We start from the raw sequence: 25,828 nt of genomic DNA on the forward strand, positions 1-25,828 counted from the left end.
TCTGGTATGGGCTGGGATCAGCTGCTGGGACCAGCTCTGAGGGAACGGCCCTGGGGGTCCTGGTGGACATGGAGGGACATGGGCCACCATGAGCCCTGGCAGTAACAGTGGCCAACAGCAGCCTGGGCTGAATGAACAAGGGCAGAGTCCAGAGGTTGAGGGGAGTCATTATCCACCTCCACTCAGTACTTGTTAGACCACATCTAGATCCTGCATCCAGCTTTGTGCTCCCCAGTACAAGACATCAATAAACTGGATCAAATCCAGGGGAAGCCACTGAGATGGTAGAGCTGGAGCACCAGCCCTGTGAGGAGAAACTGGGGCAGCTGGACTTGTTAAGCCTGTTAAGAGATACCTTCAATGAGGGGATGAACCTCAGAGAAGTCCCCAGAAAGATAATGAGATGGTGCAGGGCAGAAGGATGAAAGACAACTGGCGTGAGTTGAAAGAAGAAATGGTCACTGTGTAACTTCTCCATGTTATAGGCTAAGGCACAGGTTGCCCAGAGAGGCTGTCCAGTCTCCATCTTCAGAGATTTTCAAGCCTCAACTGGATGAAGCTTTAAGAAGGCAGCCCTGACCTCGAAGCCAATCTGCTGTGAGCAGGAGGCTGGACCAGAGACCTTCTGAGGTCACACCCACCCTGACTTATCCTTTGATGAAACCATGAAATTTCTCTCCCTTCTTTCAAATGTTATCAAGATGGTAGAATGCTCAAAGGTCATCTGGGTACATGCATGGTCTACTGGGTAGACAGAGGTCTAGACAGAAAAACCACCTTAGTTCATAAACCATGTTTCCTTCTGAAGCCAGGCTGAAGGACTGCATCACTGAGCTCAGGTACCACAAACACTGGCTGTAGTGATTAAGGCTGAAGGACCGTGATGAGTCTCACACTATTACACGGCACGTGGCAGCCAGGTTTCACTCAGGCCTAATTGCAGCTGAAGGGATTTCCATGTGGAGCTCATCACCTTGTAAAACTACTCATCAAACACTACCCTTGGCCCCTACGTGGAGTATTGGCACCTCAAGGCAAGTTGTAGGCATGTGGCTCTCTAGGGGTTCAGTATGTCTACTGTAAAGATTCTACTACAGATGAAAGACTGATTGTGTGCTGGAGACTCATCAGCAGGCAGGATAAGAGAAGGCAGCAGTGCAGGAGGCTGGCCTGAGCCCAGCAGCTGATGTGACTGGCAAGATGGACCAAGGCTGCCTGTCCTGCTCAATCCATGGGTTTGTCAGCCATCAGCACCCTGATGATGTTGGCAACCATATTAAGATGCTGGATTTTTTTTTATAGTCTACTGCATTCACAGCATGTGAAAAACAAATACACTACCATAAAGTACAGTTTTTAATGGGAACATCCAGTAAATTATCAATATTTATAGAATATAAGAAAATCTTGGAAGAGTAGAAGTGTCAAAATTTGGCTCTGCTAAACTGAATGGAACGAGTTGCTATTCAAAAGGTATTTCTCCCTATGTTTTCATGCAGCTGTTAGAATACTGTTATTCAGTGTAAATTTTAGTTTACAGATCCTCAACAGGCTGCAGTTTTCCACAACTGATTTACAATCAAAACCAGTTTTTACCTGCTTACATTAAATCAAACCACCTGATTTCCTGTCATACACAGCATAGCAAACGAAAAACATTTACACCTGTAAGGTGAGCACTTAATCCAATTACAGTTGAATGGGTAGAAAATATTTACAATAAAATTGTATTCTAAACCATCCACGTCTAGTCAAGAAAAACCGTATGATCATTTACTTCCTTTGTACACATTTATTTTATTATTCTTTACCTTATGTAAATCCCACATTTTTTGATTAATTTATTTTGCAGAAATGTACAACAGCAGAAATTCCGCACAGATACTCAGCTGGTTTTATTGTCTTACTCTACAGAATCCTGTACACATAGAGAATAGAGTCATTCACAGAAAAACGTAATTTCTCCTTAGAATACCACATTTTACAAGACTGCAATTATACAATAGTCGTTTCCTTCTCACATTGCCTATGTCAGCATATTCTTATATCCTTGTGAAACAGGCACATCGTAGAGATCAATTCTGACTATAAATATACAGTTTTTGTTAGTTCTTCTATGTACAACAAAAGACAAATTACCCCAGCAAAAAGTAATAATACTTATATATCAGTACAGATTTGAACTACAGACCCACTTCTTTAACGAAGCTTACAGTATGAAAAAATAAGGATACCTCTTACCTACTGTAATATTTTCATCTTTTAGTTTCTTGTGGAGCAGTCAGTGATACAAGCATTGCTTGTTTTGTGTAAAATATATTATTTTAAAATACCAGTATACTGTCCTTCAAGTTAGAAAAATATAATTATGTCCTACAGAAATTTTACTGGATTAAAAAGCATATAAAAATATGGACCATCATTTCAGACCATGTATGAAATTAGAAATAAAGTAGAAGAAAATGTATCATTATTTTCAAATATATCTTCTGGCTTAGTGAGCCACTTCTGATTTTTCATAAAAAGAGAACAAAGCTTAGAAATTTAATGGCCAGGGACAAGTTTTGGCTACTGACTAATAATACCTCATTATTGTTGTGGCTGAAGAAGAGCCAATGGAACATGTTTATACCCATTCAGTTTAGAGGATGAAGAGTCCTGTGGTCACAGCAGGAACAGTTGAAAAACACCAAAAAGGATGGTACTTCAACAAAGGGCAAAGAGCCTTCCTTACTGGTTTTATTTACTTTGCATGTAAAAAGCTACCAGTCTATGGTGCAGTGGTGCCCCAGTCAAGTGCCCTCTCAGGCTTCCAGGTGCTGCTGTCCTGAAAGAGCCCAGTGGCTGCAGATGCCTCATCCTGAGACCAGCCAAGCAGAGGCAGCTGCAGAACTTTGGGACCTCACAAATTGTTTTGGTTATCTTCCCTCTACTAGGGCAACTAGGACAATTCAACCTATGAGGTTAATACAGGAAATCAACAGGCTAAATCTTTTTATATTTTGAATTGTTAAAAGTGTCTGACTTTTAATTCAAATTAACCTCTTTCTAAGTCAAAGGCAGAAATCTGGCCAGTTATGTCAGCTGTAACCAAAGCCGTGCTGGTTATGAATCTTCTATGTCTGGAAAGCAGATTTCCATGCTCAGCTGTCTTTCTTTTATTCAGTTTCTTGCTGCTGTGCCCTGTTTTGAGCTTTTTCTCCTACACTAGAAGTACATTTGCAACTCACATTGTTCACTGCTCTTGCAGTGCTGAAAAGTCCTGGTGTGGAATCTGCTTCAACAGCACAGCAGAACAAATGCCACCAGGGACATTGCTGCTATGCTTCCCAGGAATGCAGAAAAAGAACATTCATGCAGAATACACTGTAAAGATTTAAGAAGTTTCATTTTGTGAGGGTATTTGTTCAGTGGGAAGGATTAGCATTATCATGCTTGATAATAAGGAAGATTGAAGAAACAGCAAATTATCAGCAAAGTAACTTCTTGGTTTTCTCTTAAGTTCTGTAAGAAAAAGCAGCTCAAGCTAGAATTTATCCATTCCAGCACCGTGTAGCTGGCAGGAACCTAACTACTGCTTGCTGACTCAGAGGAAAGCCATCCCTGGACTTACACTGCCCAAAGCTCCACAGCTGTTTACCTTCTATTATTTGGGGAAGGGATTTTTTTAACATTGTTTTTCCCTGCTAAGAGAAACAGGAAAGGTGAACCACACATTTAATACAGAAGTCAAATGCTCAGCTAATATAACATATTAACTCCCTTGAAACTAAGGAAGCCGTACCAATTTATAGCAGCACAAGAACGGACTCAGCGCATTTGACATGTTTTTGCCTGCCCAGAAACTACCATGCTATTGTGCCCTCTTAGCACCACAGTCCCTTCATAGCTCTGATTCTTTATCTATCTCATCTAGGTAATATTCATCATCGGTGGTGGTATCACTGTCTGAGTCTGAGTAAGCGGCTGGGTCTTCCACGAAGGTATCAGTCAGCTCTCGGGGGGATGAAGCAGCTGATGACATTTTGCTCCCAGCAGAACTCGAGCTCAGAAGCTCAGCCCTGTTTATAGAAGAGCTCTCTGTATCTCTGAAAGCACTAGGGTTATTAAGAAGACACGGTCTCCATAATCGCCCCTCTGTGAGTGACCTCTTGATGTTTTCCAGGAAAGCCAGTTGTTGCTCTTTGCCAAATATACCGAATTCCACAGACGGATACATTAAATTTCTAGTGCTGTAACATTTTTCATCGTTCGACGCCCAGTTTTCATTCTCATCACAAGACAACAGCTCAGAGTAAGATTTAAATCTCTTCCCATGGATGCCATCTTTGGGTAGAATATTGCTTCCTGAGGCTGAGGTCTCAAGGGAATCTCGAGCACAAATGCCCTCAGAGAGGTGACGCTCACGCTGGCTTTTCGCATGGCTCTTGCGCCACTGATAGCTGTTGAGGTTAGCGTTTTCTAAGCCTGTAGGCTGAGAGGTATTTTGACGCTGACCAAGCACTGTCTGGGAAGTCAAGTTTTGCTCTGGACATGTGTCTGCCTGCAAGCAGCTATTTACATAGGTGTTGGAGTTTTTGTCAATTAAAAGTGTCGAGGGAGGAGTGCAGGCATGACTGCTAGTGCTTCCTTTCTCTTCATCCACTGGATATGAGGTAGTAGCACTGGGAGCGATGGGCTGGCTTTTGCTTTCTAACCTGAGATCAAGTGTTTGGGAATTCTTATTTCTTGTGGTTACTGCTTTATCTGGAAATAGGGTTGTGAGTCTTGGCCTATTTTCCACTTTCACTGCAGTTTTTTGAGGACTGATGGCTTCCTTATGGGTGTATGAACTTGTAAAAGGCCTCCTTTTGGTGTCAACAAGCAAAGAAGGATCATTCTGATTTTCAGTCTTATTATCAGCTGTTATTGGCCTTGAAGTATTCTTGTCAGAGTTCAGACTGTGATTCTGATTTTCATTGTCCAACTCCAGGAATGGCTGGTGGGAATCCATTGAAATCAACGAATCAAGGGACATGTTGACCTCTAAAGAAGGAGAACTTCCATCATTCTGTGAAAAAATGTTATTTATGTGTGGTTTGGGGGGTAAATTTTTACTTGAAAATTTACGACTTGTTTTGTAAACAGCTGCCAATCTATTTTTAATTGAAGGTCTGTTTTTCCTTTTTTCTATATCTTTGACTTTGTCTCTTGTGCAGTCAGAGAGAAGCTTGTTCTCCTCTTCTGCACTCTGTGTTACGTTCTGATCTTGTGTAAACCTGGGGACTTTAATGTTCAGGTTGCCCTCACTATGCCTCTGTGATTCCTGAAAACCACTGTAAACTTTACCCATATGAGAACTCTGTGAGTTTTGCTCTTTTTTAATTTTCAAATTTGTTATTTCATCTGTATCTGTGCTAGCCACTTTGTCTAGCTGAAGTAATGGATCAGCACTGGAAGCTGTGCTTACCTCAGATGCTTTGCTTGGAGACTCTGGAAGCACTTTGCTACAAAAGTTTAAGCCATTCTCTTTTTTTCTTGAACTGTCAGCCCTTAATTGCAGTCCACTAAATTTATTATTACACAGAGGGGTGGTTCGGGATAGGACATCTACTTTCTGTTTAATTTGGGTGCTATCCCTGTACACATCTTCCACAGAAGTAAGTGGCACATCAGCATGGTCTGTGTTACCACTCCTTCCAAGGGAACTCTTCTCTCTGGAGCGGAGGAATAAACTGTTCAGATTTTTCTTGTTCACTTTTGAGGGCTGAGAGCAACTTTCAGAGCTTCCTTTCTGTACAATATTTTTATTTGTTGAATTAGAATATAAAGGATTCCCTGAATGTCTGCCTGGCTTGGGAGGGGTTGATAAAGTGGACATTAGTGGTGTGGCTCTTTGTAAAATTTCCTTCTTTTCTTTTACATGTATATCTGCCTTTTGGCTGCTCAAAGCATCAGAAGTGGCTTTACCTGACTTAGCCACTATTGCAGTGGATTGTGGGCCAACAAAAGAAATTTCTTTTGTCACCACATCAGAAAGTACATTTTCTGCTAATGAAAGATATGCTGAATTATCTTTCTTGTTAGGTACCACACTCACTGGCTTCTCAGAGCTAGGGGATAAGTGAAAATTCTCTTCTTCACTATCAACAGCAGTTCTTAAATTCTGAGGTGTGACCAGAACTGAAGATACTTGATCAGAAGAATAAGAAGGCACCTCTTTTTCTGAAGTAGTAGGGGAAAAAGCATTTGCTAAACTCACATGACCTTCATTTTTCTTGTTTTGTATTCTTGGTGACTGAACATTTTCTTTGGGACAAGGTAGATCTGCATCCTCTGAATTATCTCTAAAGAGGCTACAAAATGTTTTTGAATGCCTCCGTGGTAGTGTGTAATAAATTGAAACTAGTTCATGATACTTGACATGATCTTCATCAACACAAACTGTAAATGTGCTTGTGGTTTTATATTTCTGCAAAAAATTTCCCCCCTCCTTATAATCTGAAAACACAGAGGATTCTCTTCTACTTAGATGTTTACATCTGTCTGTCAGATCAACTGATGTACTACTACTTATTGAATCATTATTATTTTTGGTTAAAGGACTGTGGTAATCTTTGTTACTTGTGGCAGCACTTAATGATGCTGATGTTAAAAAGGAACATTTTGGGTCTAAACAAGACACATCTTTTTGATTAGAATAAGAGGTGTCAGCTGCACGCATGGTTTCAGACCTTAAACAATCATATGTTGCTCTACTTTCTCTAGGTAAAGAGATGGATGTCTCTGACATAATACTACCAGCAATGCTAGCTGATTTTCTAGGCAAAGTGTAATAAATAACAAGGGGGTCAGAAGATTTGGAGCTGTTTCTGCCAAGGGAGCCAGTAATGCTGCAGCTACTGGTATGTCTTGGTGAGCTGTCTTGCTTGTGAAACCTTCTGATGCAAGGTGAAGTACTCCTCGTTTTTTCAGTTCCTTTGTCAAGGCAAAAATAACTTAAACTATTTTCAGAGGTATTGGGGTCTCCATCAAAGCTATGCATACAAGTATTTCCAGAATTTCCATTTTGTGGAGAACTAGTAGTGAATTGTCCATTACAATCCTTAGTAACTAAAGTGCTTGCATTTTGCAGTGTTTTCTGTGAAATCTCTTTGCTAACACCTGTTCTACTCACTTCAGCTGTTTTCCCCCCTTTTGCTTGAGATTCAGTAACAGTGCGATTAGAGCTAGTTAGTGTTCCTAAGCATTTAGCATTGTCTTCATGAGAAAGTGCTTGGGGAGAGTTTTGTGAGAAACTAGATGAGTGCTCAGGAGGACAGGACAACATGCCTTGACAGTTTGCTAATTTTTCAACGGATAGACCAGAAGTAACATTCAGTAGTGCAGACTGTCTCTTTGGAGTAGCTTTGTTAAGGGCTTCTGCACTCCAGTTATCCTGTTTGATGCTCTCTCTTTCTGCTGAATAATTCAGATTATGTTCCCATTCTTTCTGACTTGGAAGAAAAAGTTCCTTCCTGCTTCCATTAGCTGGCAAAATACAGGGAGGCTGACTGAACACACTGTTGGGTGGGCAATCATCTTCCTTCATTTCTACATTTCTTTTATCACCATTTGATGTATAAATTTTTGCAGTATCTCCTCTGGCAGTGGCTTGGGTTTGTCTCTTTGATGTCATTGTGTTAAAGAGAGATACATCTCTGTGCCACATGGCAGAAGCAGGGCTGTCAGAGGAAAAACTCCGTGTGTTGATGTAGCTTGTGTCTGCTTGTTGAGGAACTGACTGTAACAGCGTGTCTTCATCTGGCTGTTTCACACCTTCAGCCTTTTCCAGGTGTGTAAAGTCTGCCTTAGTACTCCTTTGGGTAACAACAACTGAATTCCTGTTCAGTCCTGTAGGTTTTGGTTGGTCCTTTGAATGAGCAAGGATTGACTCATCAGTTCTGATACCAGATGAAGAAACAGAAGAATTACAACTTAGCCAAGGCTGACAGCCCTCAGTGAATTCTGAAAAATTTCTGTTTGCACTTCTTGTCATCCTTTTGATACTTGTATTTTCTGGAGAGTACATGTGAAAATCGTTCTGCAGGCGCTGTGAACCAAATTTTGCATTCTTTGTATGTGCCCACTGCTGGTCATTTAAATTAGCCATAAATGCTTCAAAGCTGGCATCAGGGGAAATAAACACTTCATCACTGTAACATTGTGGAATATCAGCCCAAGAAGGATAGCTATCTTTTCTTCCATAAGAATTTTTTTGGTTTGCATACAACTTGCCATGAGAAGAAGTATCTCTATAGTAGGATCTAGAGAGATTATTTTCTGATTTGTATAAAGGATAATTTTCCCAATTATCAAAGGGCAAGGGAGAAGTAGCTTTGTCAGGGCAACTAACTCTACTAGAGCAATTACTGCTTGAAATAGATCTTCTATAGTGGTGTTTTGAGTGGTAACTTGGGTATTTCTTAGTTTCTTGTAAAGAGCTGGGATATCTACCATGGTCTGTAGCATGAAACTCCATCAGTGATTGAGTTCTAAACATTGTTTCTGGAGTTGGTTCTGAAGAGTCTGGTTTGTTGTTCCATACAATGGAAGACAGAGGAATCCTTTTTGGGTTCTGTCGACCAAACCTTGGTACAAAACCATTCTTGCTCTCCCTTGCCAATGTATGCTGTAAACTAGATGCTGATAGCTGATCAGAAGATACTGATGATGGACATCTCCGAAGGGAACACACAGAGTAACTCCTGCCAGCTGTATCCCTGTTCATATAACCCTTGTGCCTGAATCCGCTGTTCTGTGTCACGGAAGGGGGATACAAGCTGCCTTCCGAAGACCGTCCGAAAGAAACCGCAGACAGCCTCCGACGGTGCAGACGAGGATTTCCATCGACTGCATCACCATAACTGCAATCTTCTTGAAAGGCTGTTTGGTGCCAGTTTATATATGCACTGTGTAACTTTCTTGGTCTGATGAAAATCTTGTGTTCATCTTTGGCCCTTAGTGTTCTCAGTCCATCTGGGAAAAATGTGCTAGGTATGTCACTCCAGTCATTTCTCTGTTGCCCCCTACTAGCAGTCTGCCTCTTTGAAGTAGAAAGTGCCCTACTACTTTGGACATTTGATGCACTGCTTGTAGAAACTGTCCTGTCCAAAGGGTCTTGGATTTGTTCCTGGGCCAGCTGGTCATCCAGATCACTTAGAACTGCACAGGGAAAAAAAAAATACTTGGTTTTGTTTTGTTTAATAATCTTCTGACTGCTTATGTCAAAAAGTTTCATGTACTACATTAATAATCAGAACTGGCTTTAACAGGAGGCAGCTTCTCAGCATTCAAAACCCTTCCCAAACCACACATTCTTCCTTCATAAGACCTTTCAGCAGTCACCCATTATGACTCCAAGAAAAGAAACGCTCTCCTCCATGACTGCTCTTTATGTAAATGTTAGTCTTTATGCTATTTAAAAGAAGAACAAAACAATTTGAAGTCTAAGTTCTCACTCACACACTGTATACGTGTGTGCGTGTGTGCATAAACCTTCCAAATAGTCTGTAGGCAAAAAAATCCCTGAAAATAATTCACTAGGCAAACATGGACCTTTCTGTGTGTTCACAAAGCACAGTTATGACATAACTATAAGAAAACAGAATCCTGAAAACCATCAAACAAGCATATTCAGTAGTCTGGCATGTCCACTGTTTGTTTCATTCATAAAAGAAGTTCTCTTCTGAATTGTATGAGCACTGAAAATAGCCTTTTCTGGATAAGAAACGGTCATTAAATAGTTAGGAAGCTGTGATTCAATCTAGCAACAAATATGTATTTATATAAATACATATAGGCAACCTCATGAACTGGAATTAAACACTGTTTAGCACAATTAACCAAGATATTCAGTCAGAAGACTGACAGCAACGTATTAAAATTATTTTTATTGTCAAAACCAATTATGCCTTTGTTAATTGTATTCTTCTGCTATTTTGAAAAAAACATACATAATATACAATGGATGTGATTGCTTAGTTACCGAATTTCCTAACCCAATTAAATACATAAGACTGAGTGATCAGTCATTACAGACCTGTCCTAACACTACAAAAGCATTAAGAAAGCACTGATAAGTATGTATAGTTGCAATAAAATGGGATCCAAAGGTATTAAAATTCTCCATTTTTCCTAGGTTTCTCTTCAGAACACAAAAGTGAAGACTCCTGAGAAACTCAGCTCAGAACAAGAAAACAGATGAGTTGTTTCTGAGTCTTCCATTGCAAGGACACAAGCCAAGCTAAAAAAGAACCTTGAACTTTTGACTGGGGGTATAAAAAGGCTCCCAGAAAACTAACTGAGGCCATAATGCCTCTTGCTTATGTGGTTTGTGGCTTTACAGTTTATAAAAGCAGGCCCAGTAATTAATCATTATCAAAATTATGCATGCAGGAAACTGGGATAGAATTCTCACATAACCATATGTCTGCATCTAAAGGGTGCAGTATGGGCTCCTGGCAGAAACAGCAGAGAGAACTGGGCACAGTCACATGGGATTCTTCTGAACTGTATCAGTATGAGATGAAATGCATGCTGAGAGTGGTCACTGACATCTCCTGAAGTCAATGTTGGAGTAGACATTCTGATGTCAGACAAAGACAACAGAAAGTAGCCACTCTGCTAGAAATAAGCCATGTTTTATAGCCTGACATTTTGCAGAAAATTCTCTCAAACCACAGTTGCTTCTGGTAACAATATTATCAAACAATACCAAAATAAGGGCACACACTTACCACTGAAAATCTCCTTCTCTAGCTGTTCATCCCATTCCAATGTACTTTTCTCCATTGTTTCATTTTGGTTTGTATCAAAAGAATTACCTCTTGTTTCAGTTGACATTGAGGAATTACACGTTTCAGCCTGTTAAAAATTGTAAGGTAACTTGGTTTCAGTTCTACATGTGGGTTCAAATCACATTTCACATGTCACATCACAGATTGTGTCACAAGTCCCAGAGGTGAGCAAACTCTGTCGCACCATTAAATAATGTATTATTACAATACACAACTGAGGGTTGTAAAATTGCCTGCATTTTATAGACTTCTACACATATAATAAGGAGAATTACTCATCTTGTCCTCATCCTGTAGCATGTTTTGGATAAGGGCATAGGTTACTTATTTTATCCAAATGTATTGTTATTGCATTGTATCTCTCAATTTAGTTTTCCACAATCGCTTCTTCCTTGACCGGTGTATTTGAAAATTCACACACTGACCTCCAAACAGAGATTTCATAATTTAACACTACAGCCCATTTTCTTGTTGCAAGACAGCACTTAGTGGTAAAGTGGGGAAAATGTCATCCTATTCCCTATCTGTGTTTGGATTACATGTTAAACTGAGAGGTTCTATCCCACCCATATTTCTCTCAGCTCACAGTCTCAGATGGTGGAACTGCAGGCAAACTGTTTAACTGCTGAATTATTTTAGCTGAAACTTTTCCTCCTTTTTTCAAAAAACCCACCCTAGTACTTTTTTGTTTGCCATATTCATAATATTTTACTTGTTTAGCTGTAATACAGCTTTATATAATATGTTTATATAACAGACAAGATTCTCTGATAAGATCTTTGCTCAGTCATATATTAATATAGATTATCCCTTTGTTTTTGAAATACGAGAGAAGGGAGGTGGCGGGTTTGCATCCTCTGTGCCATTGATTATACACTGTATATCTTCCTAGTCCCCTCTGTGGTTATACCACCCAATTGAAGATGAGGAAAAGCATGTTAGTAATACAGGGTAATAAAACAATTAAGATAGAAAATATAATCCTTGGAAAAAAATCTGATATTTCAACAGCATGCACTTAAACGACATCAGAAATCAATCTGTTGTTTTATCCTTAAAATGAGCTTGTGCTTATAAAATGGAACATCCATCCATCCATCCATCCATCCATCCATCCATCCATCCATCCAAAAAGAAAAAAAAAAAAAAAACAACCAACAAGTTCCCACTGCAAAATTTACGTTTACGTGGTAACTCTGTACATGGAAATGTTGCACAAGAGGTTCTAGCTTACTGCCTCTCCAAGCCAGCTTCTCTTTTTCATCCTTGTACAAATGAAATGAAACAAAGTAAATACACTAGGTTATTGTTTAGTGTGAGTTTTGATCTATTAACAGATTGGTTACAGTTGCCAAGATATGTGAAGGTCTTGACCTAGGAAAAGATCCATGCAATTATTCTGTCATTATGAGAGAACTGAAATCTGGCAGAGCCAGATGTAGGGCCTAGCTAGGAAAGCTTTGGACATAACAGACTTAGCTCAGTCTACTACATGCAACAAGTTCACGACACAGATATTTTACTCAGCATTTAAAACAAGAATTGTAAGAATACTATTTAAACAGATGTTAAAGCAACAGCCTACACCAAAGGGACTAGTTTTTTAAACTAGTTTTTTTAAACAAATTAAACATTGCAGACAGTAAATTGATAAGCTACTTACCATTGCCATTTCTTCCACTTTTGAGGATGGGCTAGCAGAACTGTCATATCTGTAGGCAGAGGGATTTAAATGTTGGTTTTGAAAAGGAACTTGATGTAATTTCATCAGGTAGTGAATATCCAGCAGCTTCTCATTTTAACAACTATTGAGAAGTATCTGAAGAAAACTTGCTCTATGAAGAATTCATCCTTATCTCCCCCCCCAACAAAATCCTGCAAAAATAGAGTGCTGGGAAAATGAATCATTCAGTTTGGCCTTGTCAGCTTGCAAACTTTGTAACTGCATAGCCAAAAATGAACTCAACCTACTGACATCTCACTGTCTGCAACAGCCATAAAGTAGTTGTTTCAATACAGCATTATGGTAAGATGGTATTTGTTCTTTTTCCAAACAACAATAATTTAGTGAGTACTACTCATAGCCTAAGTTATATACTTGTTAATCTCTGAGTGGTTTGCATCTGCAGTTCTGTGGTTTTTCTCTTCCATTTCACCCTGCTCAGCTGCAGAGCTGTGCTCTGCCCCTGCAAAGGAGGAGAGACAAACAGCAGATCGGTTTTGGTGTGAACTCTGGAACTTGCTGCCACTCACCCAAAACAGCCTTTATTTACCAAATTTTAAGACATGGTAGAAAGCTCATCTGCTTTCCTAGGCTATTTAAGGCTGCAAGGGTTTGGCAGAGAACTGGCTCGAGCTTCCGTGAGTAATGCCGTGGTTAGAACAAGCCGAGAAACTCTGAACATAGAAAGTACTCTGTTCGATGGGGTGACTTGCAGACAAATACAAAATAAACGAAAGAAACAAGAACAGGACCAGACTTCACTGAGTCTATTTGAGTCTGCAGATCCTTGTTTTACAACTAATCAAACCCAGTCCCTTCAAAAGCCCTGAAGGAAATGTTGCTCAGTCTGTGCTTATTGCCAGTTCTTCCTTGTCTCAGAAACTGCTTTTTCCCAGGAAGTTAATTCTTGGGAGAAAATGAGGTAGGGAAAGATGGTTCTGCTCAGTCCTGTTTGTCTCAAAGTATTTTTGAATGACCTTGTTCTTAGGCTCTTAAAACCTCCCTGTGCTCAGGTAGACTACTTTATTGTGCTTCAACAGCAAGTATAAACCGGCTTGTTGGCAAGTTCTTTGTGGCCCAGCCTTTCCTCCTGAAGTGCTTTGTCATTTGTTTGCAATGTGCTTGCAGGCAGGGAAGAACAGTTGAAAGGTGCAATTTGTTTTTGCTTCTGTAATTGTGAACTGTAAAACCAGGATTCCTCTCTGACATGGGGTCCAACTGAAACCAAACAAGCCTGTTGACTTCAGCGGGCTTAGGATTTGGCTAGACAGTCTGAATCTGAAATTTCTAACTTTTTCTCGTAGCTCTGAATAAAAACAGCCATTAAATCAGGGGGTTACCTCTCCTTTTGAATGAAGTTTACAGAACCACAACTCAGAAATGTATGTAGCTTTTCCTTTAAACTTATATAAAGTTGTATTTTAATGCTTCTAAAACAAATTAAGAACAAAACATACATTTGAGAGCTTTTACTATGATTTCCTACAAATTAAGTTCAGTAAAATCCTGCGGCTTAGCCAGTTACCTTAGTTTTACTTATATGCATAACAAAAATGCAAAAGCTTTGTTAGAAGCTTTCTTCTTCAGCTTTACTGTGCAAAGCCACTCTTTGGCAAAGCCCAAGAGCACAAAGCTCTCTCCACTTGATGTATTAATTGCTCCTTGCAATGAACCTATGTGAAGTAGACATGTTAGTTAGAAATGTCAGTTAGAAATGTCTTCTGATAGTCTAGGCAAAATTTAAATTTTCATTTGCACCTCTGGCACTATTCTAAATTCATCTCTGTCTTTATTGTCACTGTTCTCTCAGAAATAACTGGTCATTGCTTCCTGCTTTATTTTTCTCCCTGCTACCTTTTACTGCTGAGGCTATTTTAATCTTTTCCCTATGCCAATCTCTCAATTTCCCAAACTGCCTTATTATTTTCTGTGAACTGTTTTACATTTTCTAGTACTTCAAAATTAAAGTTTTTCTTACTTTCAGAGAAATATTGCTTAATTTTAGGAAACAGTAATTCAGTTTCTTCTTTTGTTAATGATACTGAGCAATTTCTGCATTATTTTGCACACAATGCATATACACATATTTGTAAATATTATCTATTATTCATAAACAGAAAAGAGGCTAAATGTTCAAGTTCAGAAATATTTGCCATCTGGAAAATACTTCTCAGTATGGAAAATGAGAAATTATATTTTATACTTTTTCACTTACATACATATGTAACTTTTTAATGACAATCAAATGTAAGATAAAAAGTAAAAGATGACTATCACTACCGGTAACAATAATAAAAATCCATGAATTAAAATTTGCTGCAAATTAGTATTTCCACAGAGGAAAGGCACCTGTCTTCCCCAGACTACCACCAAGCTGTCTAATATCAGTATAATCCATTTCCTTCAATACTATTCTTATCAGTACTACATAAGAAGCCAACGAAAAACCAAACATATAACTCACATATGCTGAAAACACAATTAAACAGCATTTCTGTCCAGCATGAATCACACATATTAGAAAACAGTAAGGATGGATTCAAGAGCACTGACACTTTGAACCGAAAGTCATCAAACATTTCACTGCCTTCAGACTACAGTTACAAACCTTTTATTAGCATCTTCTGTATCTCCATGTAAGTGCACTCCTTCCTGCAGCATCCATGATTTATCCTCACAGTAAAAAACCACCGCAGCTGACGAAACTGTCTTTCCAGAACTGAAAGGACCCTCTAACTAGCCATTAATGTTTAGCCATTGAAAAACTTCTGCCAGTTAGGCTTACAGGATTTACAGTGCTGCGTCCTATAGTGTTTCACTAGCTCTCCAAAATAACTCTACCTGGTGAGAGGCAGATTATTTCAGAGCTTTGCCTATGCATAAAGCAAACCACATGCCACGCCAACACCTAGAAGAGGGTGGGGGAAGTTTTCAACAGAGAGGCGTGGCTAGAAAATGTAGCAATCGGCTCAGTTACACGTCAGGATTGACTTGTTTATTTTTCAAGTTATGCTCGGTGAGAAATCAAAGGCACCTGAGCCTGAGATACAATATATTTTCCATGGAAAAGCCAGATTAAACACACATGAGAAAAGCTGATGTAATGAGTAGGCACTTTTTTTTTTCCTTCTTAAATTAAGAAATCGTCTCAGTGCTTAGATTCTACAGCAAAGCCTCAACCTTCATATGTGCATTGGCTACCTCATTGTGCACCAGGATAAAGCACTCTTGAAATCTGATTCTCAGTTACACAAGTGTCCCTTTATTCTTCAGGGAAGGCTAGGGCCCAGAGTTTCTGTGTTTCAGGATGAGGGGCATTACAAGGTCACACGAAAGAGGAAGGAGAAGATGACAGGTATGGAGCAGTGTTAACACTGCATATTCTTTTTTATGTTGTGTTGTTATGTAAGAGAATTGTTACCAGTGAACATCCACAAAACTAACCTCACAGGCTCATCTCAAACCTCTGCTTAAATGTCCTGCTTTGATACAAATACTCCACAATAGTAAGCTGCTCTGTTACAAAACCTACGTATCAGACTAATCATAATTTCTTTAGAGGCTTGCATTCCCTGTCATTGTTTATTACAGCTGTTCCTTGTCTTACCATCATGCCAGTAGGCAGCCCCAGGCACAGACCAGAATACCAATCTGAGACTCATTGAGTGAAAAGCAGCTTTTGGTACCAAAGATCTTGCACCTTTATACTTAGATTTCACAGTTCAGCTCTAACCTGTAGTTGCCAGTCCCAAGCACTACCATAAGATGCACACAAGAACAGTAAGACTTCATTCACGTGTTGCTGACATACGGCCATACAGGACAAAAGTTAGAGAGAACAGGCAGCCTAACCAGCCTGACTGTAGCTTCCCCCCACCCCTTTCCCTCTGAACAGCAGCTTCAACCCTGGGAGAATGGCAAAGGAGAAGGATGCTCTTCAAAAAGCAGCTCCAGAGCTGCATATGAAGCTATCTTTGGTTTAGATCCAAAAACCAAAGGAAACCGAAGTACTGAAACCAAAGCACTGACAAAGCACAGAAGGCAAAAGCACCAAGAGCCGTCCGGTTTTCCTTGCAGGAGCTAAAGCTGCAGGGCTGCCTCTGAACTGCCTCTGGGCTAGAAACGGTGGGAACTGATGCAGCAGAGCTGCCTGGGGCCTGTACTCTCTGCCATGACTTGGAAAAGCTATGCTTTCCTATTGTCTCACAGCCATAGGGCACCAGATCCACATGCACCTTACACCGTGTTCTCTTGAGAGGGAATTAAGCAGGATGCTGCTGCTCCTAAGTCTAAGGTCTTTCATATACTTTAAGTCTTTTCGCAAAACCTGAACGAAAGAGGTTTAGCCAAGAGCCTCTACCTACTACCTGTGACTTACTCCTCTTTCTTCTGACACAATACAGATAATCTCCCACTACCAAGAACCAAGTAAAATCTCGACCTTCCCAATGAGGTGAAAAACAGGAGACTGGAAAAATAATTTAACAAAATTTTCTAAAACTTTAGAATTTTGTTCTAAAGCACAGAACGATTCACAAACTTTTTTAAAGCTGGAAATAATGTATGTTGTGATTATAGCTCACCGTGGTTGCTTCTGAGTCTGGGTTTTCCTTGATTTTCTAAAGGAGGAAAGCCAAGCAAAAGGTGATCTGAACCCCAGAAAGGAAGCTGAAGTGTTCTTTTGTGCTTGAGGATTTGTGCGGGATGACATTTTTATTTCTTTATGATCTAAAAATGTAATAAAAAGTAGATTTGTTTCAAGTTCTTAATAAATACAGTATTAAAATATACATAAATGTTATGTCCTCATAAAAAATTTTCTTTTGCTTACCTTTTATGTCAGGAAAATCCAGTTTTGACATTTTTGGACAGACTATCTGACATACTGGCTTATAATGACTAACTAGAAGACAGAGAAAGATAAGCAGGTTCAAAGTTTCAAAAGGTATTATTGGTTTTGAGTGATGCACGTGAGATACATGAGGCTGATTTTCACAAAGTAATCAGCACTCAATCACTTGAAAATCATACCTCTTTTAAAATACAGGCAAATCAAACATTTGAAAATTGAGGCACCCACAATCATTACTCACTTTCTTTTTACTTTTGTAAGAAATATAAATGTGACAACCCAGAATATACAATGACCTAACTGACTGTAATGTAACTACATAACACTAATTCAGACTAATGTGTCCTCTGTATCATAGAATTCCTTACAATGGGATTCCTGTAGCCACTGGAGTACCTTTTTTTTTCTGCTACAAACTGCATATCACATCTGTATTTTCAATGCAAGATATCGTGAGGGATTTCTTTGGGAAGGTTATGACTTGTTTTCTTGAAATAGAACATCAACTCAGTCTGCCTGTAAAAGCAGCTGGCATTTGGTGGGAAGATGAGGATGAGTATTGCTTATCTATAAGTGAAAGAAACTGCAGGATCTGCACCACACCACAGTGAACTGGAGGATACAAGGAAACACAATGTCACTCAGGAATAAGGCATTACATTTTGTTTTCCATTTAAAGCAATGCATGCCTGAAACAATACAACAGCCTGAAAATGGCTTATCCAATGATTGTAGGAGAAAGCAAACCCAGGAACTAGAGCAAAGTGTCATTTATAACAATAGCAAGGGGCACTGTCCAAAATGAAGTGAATAATTTATGCCATGTGATTTAAATCCTGTATGTAATACATGGCTTTCCCTTAGTTACAATGCCTGTGTACTTCAAAATGCCACATTCTTTACCCCTTCCAGAGCCTAATCTCTTGGTGGTACTGACTTGACAATGCAGGTGACATCAAGAGAGTCTTAATAGCACTCTGCCATAAACAGGATGGTCTAGGGATGTAGACACAGCAAGGCTTGCAGGTAGAAGTAGTACTTTTTATTTAGCCAACTTATATAGTTGGAAATATCAGACAAGTCTCTGAGGCACATAAGCCCTTCTTCAGATCTGAAATAGAAAGAGGTGCTTTCAAAGTTAAATACCAGAGAAGAATTACACAGAGTTTTGTCAATTAGACCATCTCTGAAAGAAAAAAAATAGTAGGTAGCTGAGGACTAGAGGGGTTGTTGTGGAAAAAATGATCAGGAAAGACAGATCTGTTCTGTGCAGATCTGGTCTGAAGTATCAGGAAAATGTTTAAGGTTTCACTTTTCTTTTGAAATACATGACTCTGCTCCCATTTGCTATGAAGCACAAATAGGAAGAGCTCAATGAAAAACATGCAGAAGTGTGAATGGAATAAAAGCATGTATTATGCATGAGAACTATCTGGATAGGAGATAAAAGACAGTATAGAATACCATGCTTTTTATAGAGACACCATGTTTCTTGTGCATGTTCATTTTGGATGGGCATCAGAACCTGTGAAATAAGATCTCAAGAAATTTCTTCCTGGTCAGGCCAACTTTTCAGGCTTTTGGCACTCATCCTGATAAGAAGCATTGGCATGCCTTTAGCCCAGTGTTACCAGAAAAAGTTTTCCACTGGTATATTCAAACTTTTCTCACCTAAACTCATCTACTTATTCCAAATGTCATTTAAGTGCTTTTAGTTTTTTAAGAAAAGTAGGCAAACCCGAAATTTTTTTGTGCTGGAGTTGGCTGGTATAGTTAATTTTTTCCATAGTCACTTGCATGGGCTCTGGTCTGCATTTATGCTGGAAACAGTGTTGGTAACACAGTTTTAGTCACTGCTGAGCAGCACTTACACAGAGTTAAGGCCTTTCCTGCCTCTCACCTCACATTACATGCAAGTAGGCTCAGTGTGCACAAGGAGCTGGGAGGGGACACAGCTGGGACAGCTGACCCCAGCTGACTCAAGCAACATTCCAGACCATACAGCACTGTGCTCAGCATATAAAGCTGAGGGGAAAAGAAGGGAGGATGTTCAGAGTTTGTTTGTGTTTGTCTTCCCAAGCAACCATTGTGTGTGATGGAGCCCAGCTTTCCTGGGGACAGCTGAACGCTTGCTTGCCCACATGAAGCAGTAACTTAATTCTTTGGTTTGCTTCCTCATGTATAAGGCTTATCCTTTACCTATTACACTGTCTTTATTTCAACTCATGAGTTCTTTCACTTTTAGCCTCCTGCCCATCCTAATGGGGGTCAAGTGAATGAGCCACTGGGTGGTACTTAGTTGATGGCTGGGGTTAAACCACATCCTTTAGGATGCCCAATGCAGGGCTCAAAGTGTTTGAGATAATGACAGAGGTCAGTGGAATGTGCTAGACTGAATTTATCACTGTTCTTGCTGTTTAGCTGTTAATTGACAGGCTCTTGTGCTTGCCATGGGACTTGCTTGCCAGGCTGTAAATTAGAACCTAGTGCTCCTTGATGGAATGGTTATGTGCCATGGTTATGGTGTACCTCTGAAGGGATTGTGGCCAAGAATAAGTCCATAGAAGGTACACCTTGAAGCATCTGTGGCTGTGCAAGTGATCATGCTGGAGAACCTCAAAGTGTGTGGCCATGGATAAGATCATGACAGAGCAAGTACTCCCCTGCAAGGACTGCAGCCATGGGTAAAGCTATGTTGGAATAGGTGCATTTCTGAAGGCATTGTGGCCCATGGAGGAGGCCATGCTGGAAAAGGTGCACCTCAGATGAACTGGGGCTGTAGAAAAGTCCATGCTGCAGCAAGTATATACCTGGAGAGACTGTGGCTCTACTTGGAGCAGGTATACCCCTGAGATATATCTGCAGTATATGGGTAAGTCTAAGCTGGAGCAGAGACAAGGTGAAGGCAGTGGGGTGGTTAATGGGGATATACTGGATAGTGTGGGACCTGAGTGTGATGTAAATGCTGTGAAATAAGGAGTAAAGAATGTGCTGGGTTTGGCTGTGATAATTATTTCCATGGCAGCTAACATGGGGCGATGTTCTAGATTTGTGCTGAGAATAGTATTGATAATTTAAGGATATTTTCCTTACTGCTAAGCAGGGCTTACACAGATTCAAGGCTTTTCTGCTTTTCACCCCACCCCATCAACAAGTGGATTGGGGGTGTGCAAGGAGGTGGGAGGATACATAGCTGGGACAGCTGGCCCCAGATGATGAGAGGGATATCCCATACCATATGGCATCATACTCAGCATTATAAAATCCAGGGGAAGAAGAGGGAAGGGGGGGCACAGTGATAGCATTTGTCTCCTCAAGTCACCATTACATGTAATAGAGCCCTGAAGATGGCTGAACACCTGCCTGACTATGGGGAGTGGTGAATGAATGCCTTGCTTTGCTTTGCTTTGCTTGTGTGCATGGCTTTTGCTTTATCTATTACTGTCTTTACCTCAATTCACTTTTAGCCCTCCAGTTCTCACCCCCTTGCATGATGGGGGAATGAGTGAGCAGCTGTGTAGTGCTTTGCTGCCAGCTGGGAATAAACAACAACCATTTTGTACAATGCAGACATCACAGCTTTGATTGGGAAACTACCACTCTATTTACTATAATTATGGCAATTTCATTTTGATTAATAAAGAAATTTTTTACAGTGAGAACAATTAATCACTGAAACAGCCTCCTCAGGGACATGGTCAGCATCACCAGAGGTTTACAAGATGTGACTGCAAGCGGTGCTAAATAATCTCATCCGTGTTCCTTTTCCTATGAAAAACTGGATCTGAGGATCTTCTGATGTCCTTCTAACCAGGGCCATTCTATGATTCTAATTATGGCATAACAATATCAGGGATTTTCTGTTGTGAATCCCAACTCTACTTTTAACAGAGTCTGATTAAAGACATGTATCCATTTTGAAAATATATCTTTGGTAAAACTATGATATGAGAAGCTCAGTGCAACTTCAGAAACTCCTTTACTATTACATTCTGACTTGCCATAAAACATTGGTTTGGTGACCATTACTCTACAGATAAGGAAATGGACAAATGCAACTCACTGATGCTTTTGCTCTTCCTTAGCTGATGCTCTAATGGTGGTTTTAACATTCTATTGATATCAATGTAATTCTGAAATTTTCTTCTTTTTATTTCTTCAAACCATTCTCCAGTCACTCCCTGCAGTCCTTTTTCAGACTTCTTTCTCTTCAGAAGTTTGCTAAAAAAGAAAAAAAAATTAAGCCATTTTAGATATTACAGCCCCATCATTAGGAACTCTCCCTATTGTTCATTAAAGCATTTACAGTATATCTCTACATATAATGACTTTTAGAAAGTCAGTGAGCCATGATACATTCACAGCAATCACATCAAAGTTTTAGTGACAGCAACATTCTACAGTTTAACAAATGAGATTATGGGACCAGGTTAAGTGGATGACTCATATGCTTGCATTATTCTTTTCCTTGAGGAAGTACATCTTTTTTCCTTGCAATCCATACACATTCTGAAACTAATTGAAAGTAAGATCGAGTTGATTCAATTATCAAATTAGAATAAATAACACTCTAAATAACGCAATTTTTGAGATATTTATTCACTCATTTAAATAGAAGCGATAACAAGATTATTTTCATTTTCTAGGGATAGATCACTGACGCCCTGACAGTGAGGTGTCCACTACACATTTGCCATGCAAAGGAGAACAGTAAATTGTGAATTCAGCTAATAGATATTCATGCAACATGTTCAACAAGTTTATCACATTTTCCTCTTTCCTTGATGCATAGTGATTCTGCCTGTATTCAATATGGATGGAGGCAACTAATAATGAATATGAATGTTCTGCCACACTGAGGTGCAGCCTAAGAAAGCTGCACTATGTTGTAGCCTATGTGGCTGCAACTGAAGAAGATATTCAGTAGCAAGTTCAGGTTTTAGACCAAGTGGTCATAGGAATGAATTGTTTAGCTGGACACAAAAGAACAAGGTACAGTTGCAAAGGAGTGGGAATAGTGCAAGGGACATGCAAAGTCACTTGTTTTCAAATTACATTACAGTAGTGTTGAAAGTATAGATGCAAATACAGCAAATCCACACCCCAACTGATTCTGATGGTAACAAAACAAGACTTCGTGCACAGCCTGGAGATGTAATACCAATGTTTGAGCAAGGCTTTCATGCAAATCTCCTTAATCAATGGTAAAAATCTGTGTCTAGGAATACAGAAGCTCTCAGAGAACAGAAGTTGCTTCAGTTATCAATTTAAATAAAAACTCATCTGAGACAATACTACTTCACAGAACAAACTTAAATATCTGGTCTGGAAATGGATATATTTTGATCTGGAATTTATAGAGTTCATTGTCCATACTAGCCCTTACCGTGCATCTGGTGGCATCTGATGGACAGGAAGGCTGGAGGGAGACATTTCTGGGAAATGAGTATTTCCCTTGAAGAAGATTACACAGCCACATGCACGAGTACTAGCCATTCCAAATAAACTTATTACAAAGGCAAAAATGTTAATCATCGCAGATATTACCGCACCATGGGAGTGACTAAACACCGTAAATGCATTGTGCAGCCTGGAACGCAGCCTAGCACTGATGTGAAACAGGAGGGGATGAACAATGTGCTCTCAAGAGCCAACTCCATGACCTCACTCCTGTGGCCTTACCAAAGAGGATCCAAGATACTGGGAGGAGTAAAAGCACAGAGATGAAGGCATGAGCTGCTTGGGGAGTGGCTGCAGCCACAGCGACTGCCCGGGAAACAACCCCTGGGCAGTTCTGCTGAAGCCCCGAAAGCGGACAGCATCTGTTAGGATGCATCCCCGCGGGCTTTTGGAGCCCAGGCGGGCCGAATCGCCTCTCCCGCGGGAAGAGGCGCTGGGGTGGCCGCCCCCGGGGCAGCCGCGGGCCCGGCGTTCCCCGGCGGCGGCAGCCGGCACCGCCGCCCAGCGCCCGCTCCCGGCGCGTCCCGGGGCCGCGCCCGCGGCCGGGAAGCGACGGGACGGACAGAGAGGAACTGCCACTTGCTGCACATTTACGCATTCCAGAGCAAAGGGAAATATTAAAACCCCCCAATCACCCTAACATCGACCATACCAGGCACTGCACGAACATGCCTTGCACTGAGAAACGGAGTTAAAGTCTTGCACAAACATTGACTTCAATGCTTAAACATTGTAAAGTCTTTAATGGTACATGCTTGGCATTATATGTAGTCGTTATCTGCGAATATGATGCTTTTGAATTGTGCTGTCATGCCCAACTCATCAAATAAATCCTTTAACTGCTTGTGCATATTTATATTTATATTTATACACACACAAAGGCGCATATATGGAGCCCTATATATATGAATGTATATATATATATGTAGTATATATATATATATATATATACATGTAGTTATTTGAGTAACGAATAATAGTTAACGAGTATGATACACGATATGTAGTTGCAATATTGCATGACTATTAAGTATTTCTCTTTCGCGATGACTCCCAGCCAAACCACATCATTTCCCTACATACTTGTTCTCTCAAGTTTACGTGCCCCCTCACGATACTAATGAAGGACAGTTGTGAGCCAGAAGGAAAGCCCATCTCAAGAAACAATTACAGCAGGAGATGGTATCTGCACTCAGTATTGCAATGAACCTGCCTCTGAGGCAGCACTATTGTTACTTGGATTACATATTATATATTGAGACACAGCACTTTAGGAGTGTCAAAACACCTACTGCCTTCTAAACCAAACGTACTAATCTTGCTTCCCAGTCTGCTCCATCTATCCTTACTCCTCATTTGCCTACAGCTACTTTGTACACTTGGAGCCACTGCCTTTTGAGAGGAGACAAAATCATTGTGACTAGGAAAAATATCTATAAATTATTGTGAGATTGAAGGCAAATCCATTCCCAGGATTACTTACAGGAGACTGCTCCACAAACCAGTGCAGGCAGCAACCCTAAATGACCTCACAGGCTCATTATCTTTCCCCATCTATTATTCTACACAACATCTAAACTAATGAATCACTCAGGAGCAACTTCTTCACACTGTTTTAAAAAACATCTCTTCCTTATTGGCACAAGGATTTCTTACAGACATCTCCAGGGAAAAGTTAACCTAAATGTTTGTATATGCTTGACTTTCATGTGGGTTATCATAAATACTGTCAATAGATGCGTAGTCTCCCCTGCCACTTCCTGTTAGGATAATAAGGAGCTTTAATTGCTACTGTAAGAGGAAAGGCATTTTCCTTACCATCTTCACTCGGAATATAAAGAGCAACACATGTTCAAGGTAGTAGAAACTGGGTTGCCAAATAGGACATCTGGGGACAACACTGTTGTTTGCAGCAGACAGAGGATTCAACCCCATTTTTGCTAAAGCAGAAATTATTATTCCTATTGAATTTAGCAGAGCAGGAATTGGCCCTAAAGGACTCTTACCACACACCTCATCAGAGAACAAATAAGCAACTACAAAGAATGAGGAATTGCACCGGGTGAAGAGTAAGCAGATCAAATTTGCTCATTGGATCAAAGCTCTCAGTGTCTGAAAAGACAAGACTGAAAGGATTGCAGATAAAAATAGTGTTGAAAGCATTAGATAAAAAAATACACCAGGGCAGATAACTTGCAGTAACCTAAATCAAGCTTTTCTCTTTATTCTGTTCATATTCCTTGCTTTGTCAGGAAGAAAAGGCTAGAGATGTTAGAAAACAATGCCTGAAGAACCTGTTCTTTCCTAGATTTTTTTTACTTCAACTTGACAACAACCTTCACACTGCTTTATACATTATGCTGCACTGGTGAACGGTACAACTCCATCATTTCTATCACCAGCTATTTTTCTAGAAAACTCTGGCTGTTGTCACAGCCACAAGTGGCTCTAATATGCTATTCTGGGGTGACTTTCTGACGCTGAATTGTATTCCCATTCGTCTGTTTGGCCCAGAAATAAGTTCTGCACCTTTAAAGCTAGACCTGAGAGTGAAGGGGGGAGAGAAGGAAAAACGGTGGAATTTTTTTCACAGCTGTATTCAAAACAGAGATAAGCAGTGCTCTCGGAGTTCTCCACTCTGCAGACAGACGGGGAGTTTTCCCTCACTCTTTTCACTGGTTTTTCTCTCGTTAACTGAGGCCAGAAGGGGTTTTTTTGGAACTGTTCAGCCATTGTTTGGTCCAGGAACACCAGGACTATTGTCTGGGGACACCCCAAGCTGCACTGAGGCCGGGACACCGGACCCGAGTCCCGGAGAGACTGAGAGAAAGGCAAGCACACACCCACAAAAAAAGACTCTGAACTACAAAAGGACTCTCTCTGAATTTACCATCTCTTCAGATCAATGCGAGGTTCCATTGTTCAATAGTTTTCATTTTCTCATGTTTGTGAACACTTTGATTGTTAAATAAAGAG

At 40.2% G+C, this 25,828-nt stretch overlaps 1 protein-coding gene across 2 annotated transcripts in view; it reads right to left on the reverse strand.

The window, feature by feature from the left end:
- Positions 1 to 1,871: 1,871 nt before the first annotated feature.
- The window catches only part of EXPH5 (exophilin 5), a 37,171-nt gene continuing 13,214 nt past the window's right edge, over positions 1,872 to 25,828 (reverse strand). Inside the window, exons 2-6 of one of the 2 annotated variants that reach the window (XM_014877601.2) lie at positions 21,456 to 21,613; positions 17,124 to 17,268; positions 12,481 to 12,529; positions 10,758 to 10,884; positions 1,872 to 9,183 (exon numbers count right to left, since the gene is read on the reverse strand). In XM_014877601.2, coding sequence (XP_014733087.2) covers positions 3,884 to 9,183; positions 10,758 to 10,884; positions 12,481 to 12,529; positions 17,124 to 17,268; positions 21,456 to 21,613 — 5,779 coding nt within the window. In that variant the 3' untranslated portion in view covers positions 1,872 to 3,883. Of the gene's footprint in view, positions 9,184 to 10,757; positions 10,885 to 12,480; positions 12,530 to 15,148; positions 15,429 to 17,123; positions 17,269 to 21,455; positions 21,614 to 25,828 lie in introns of those variants that run through there. The other variant, XM_014877604.2, reaches the window with a different exon arrangement.

This window comes from Sturnus vulgaris, chromosome 2 (assembly GCF_052056855.1).
Source record: "Sturnus vulgaris isolate bStuVul1 chromosome 2, bStuVul1.hap1, whole genome shotgun sequence".
In the NCBI taxonomy this organism is placed as follows: Eukaryota; Metazoa; Chordata; class Aves; order Passeriformes; family Sturnidae; genus Sturnus; species Sturnus vulgaris.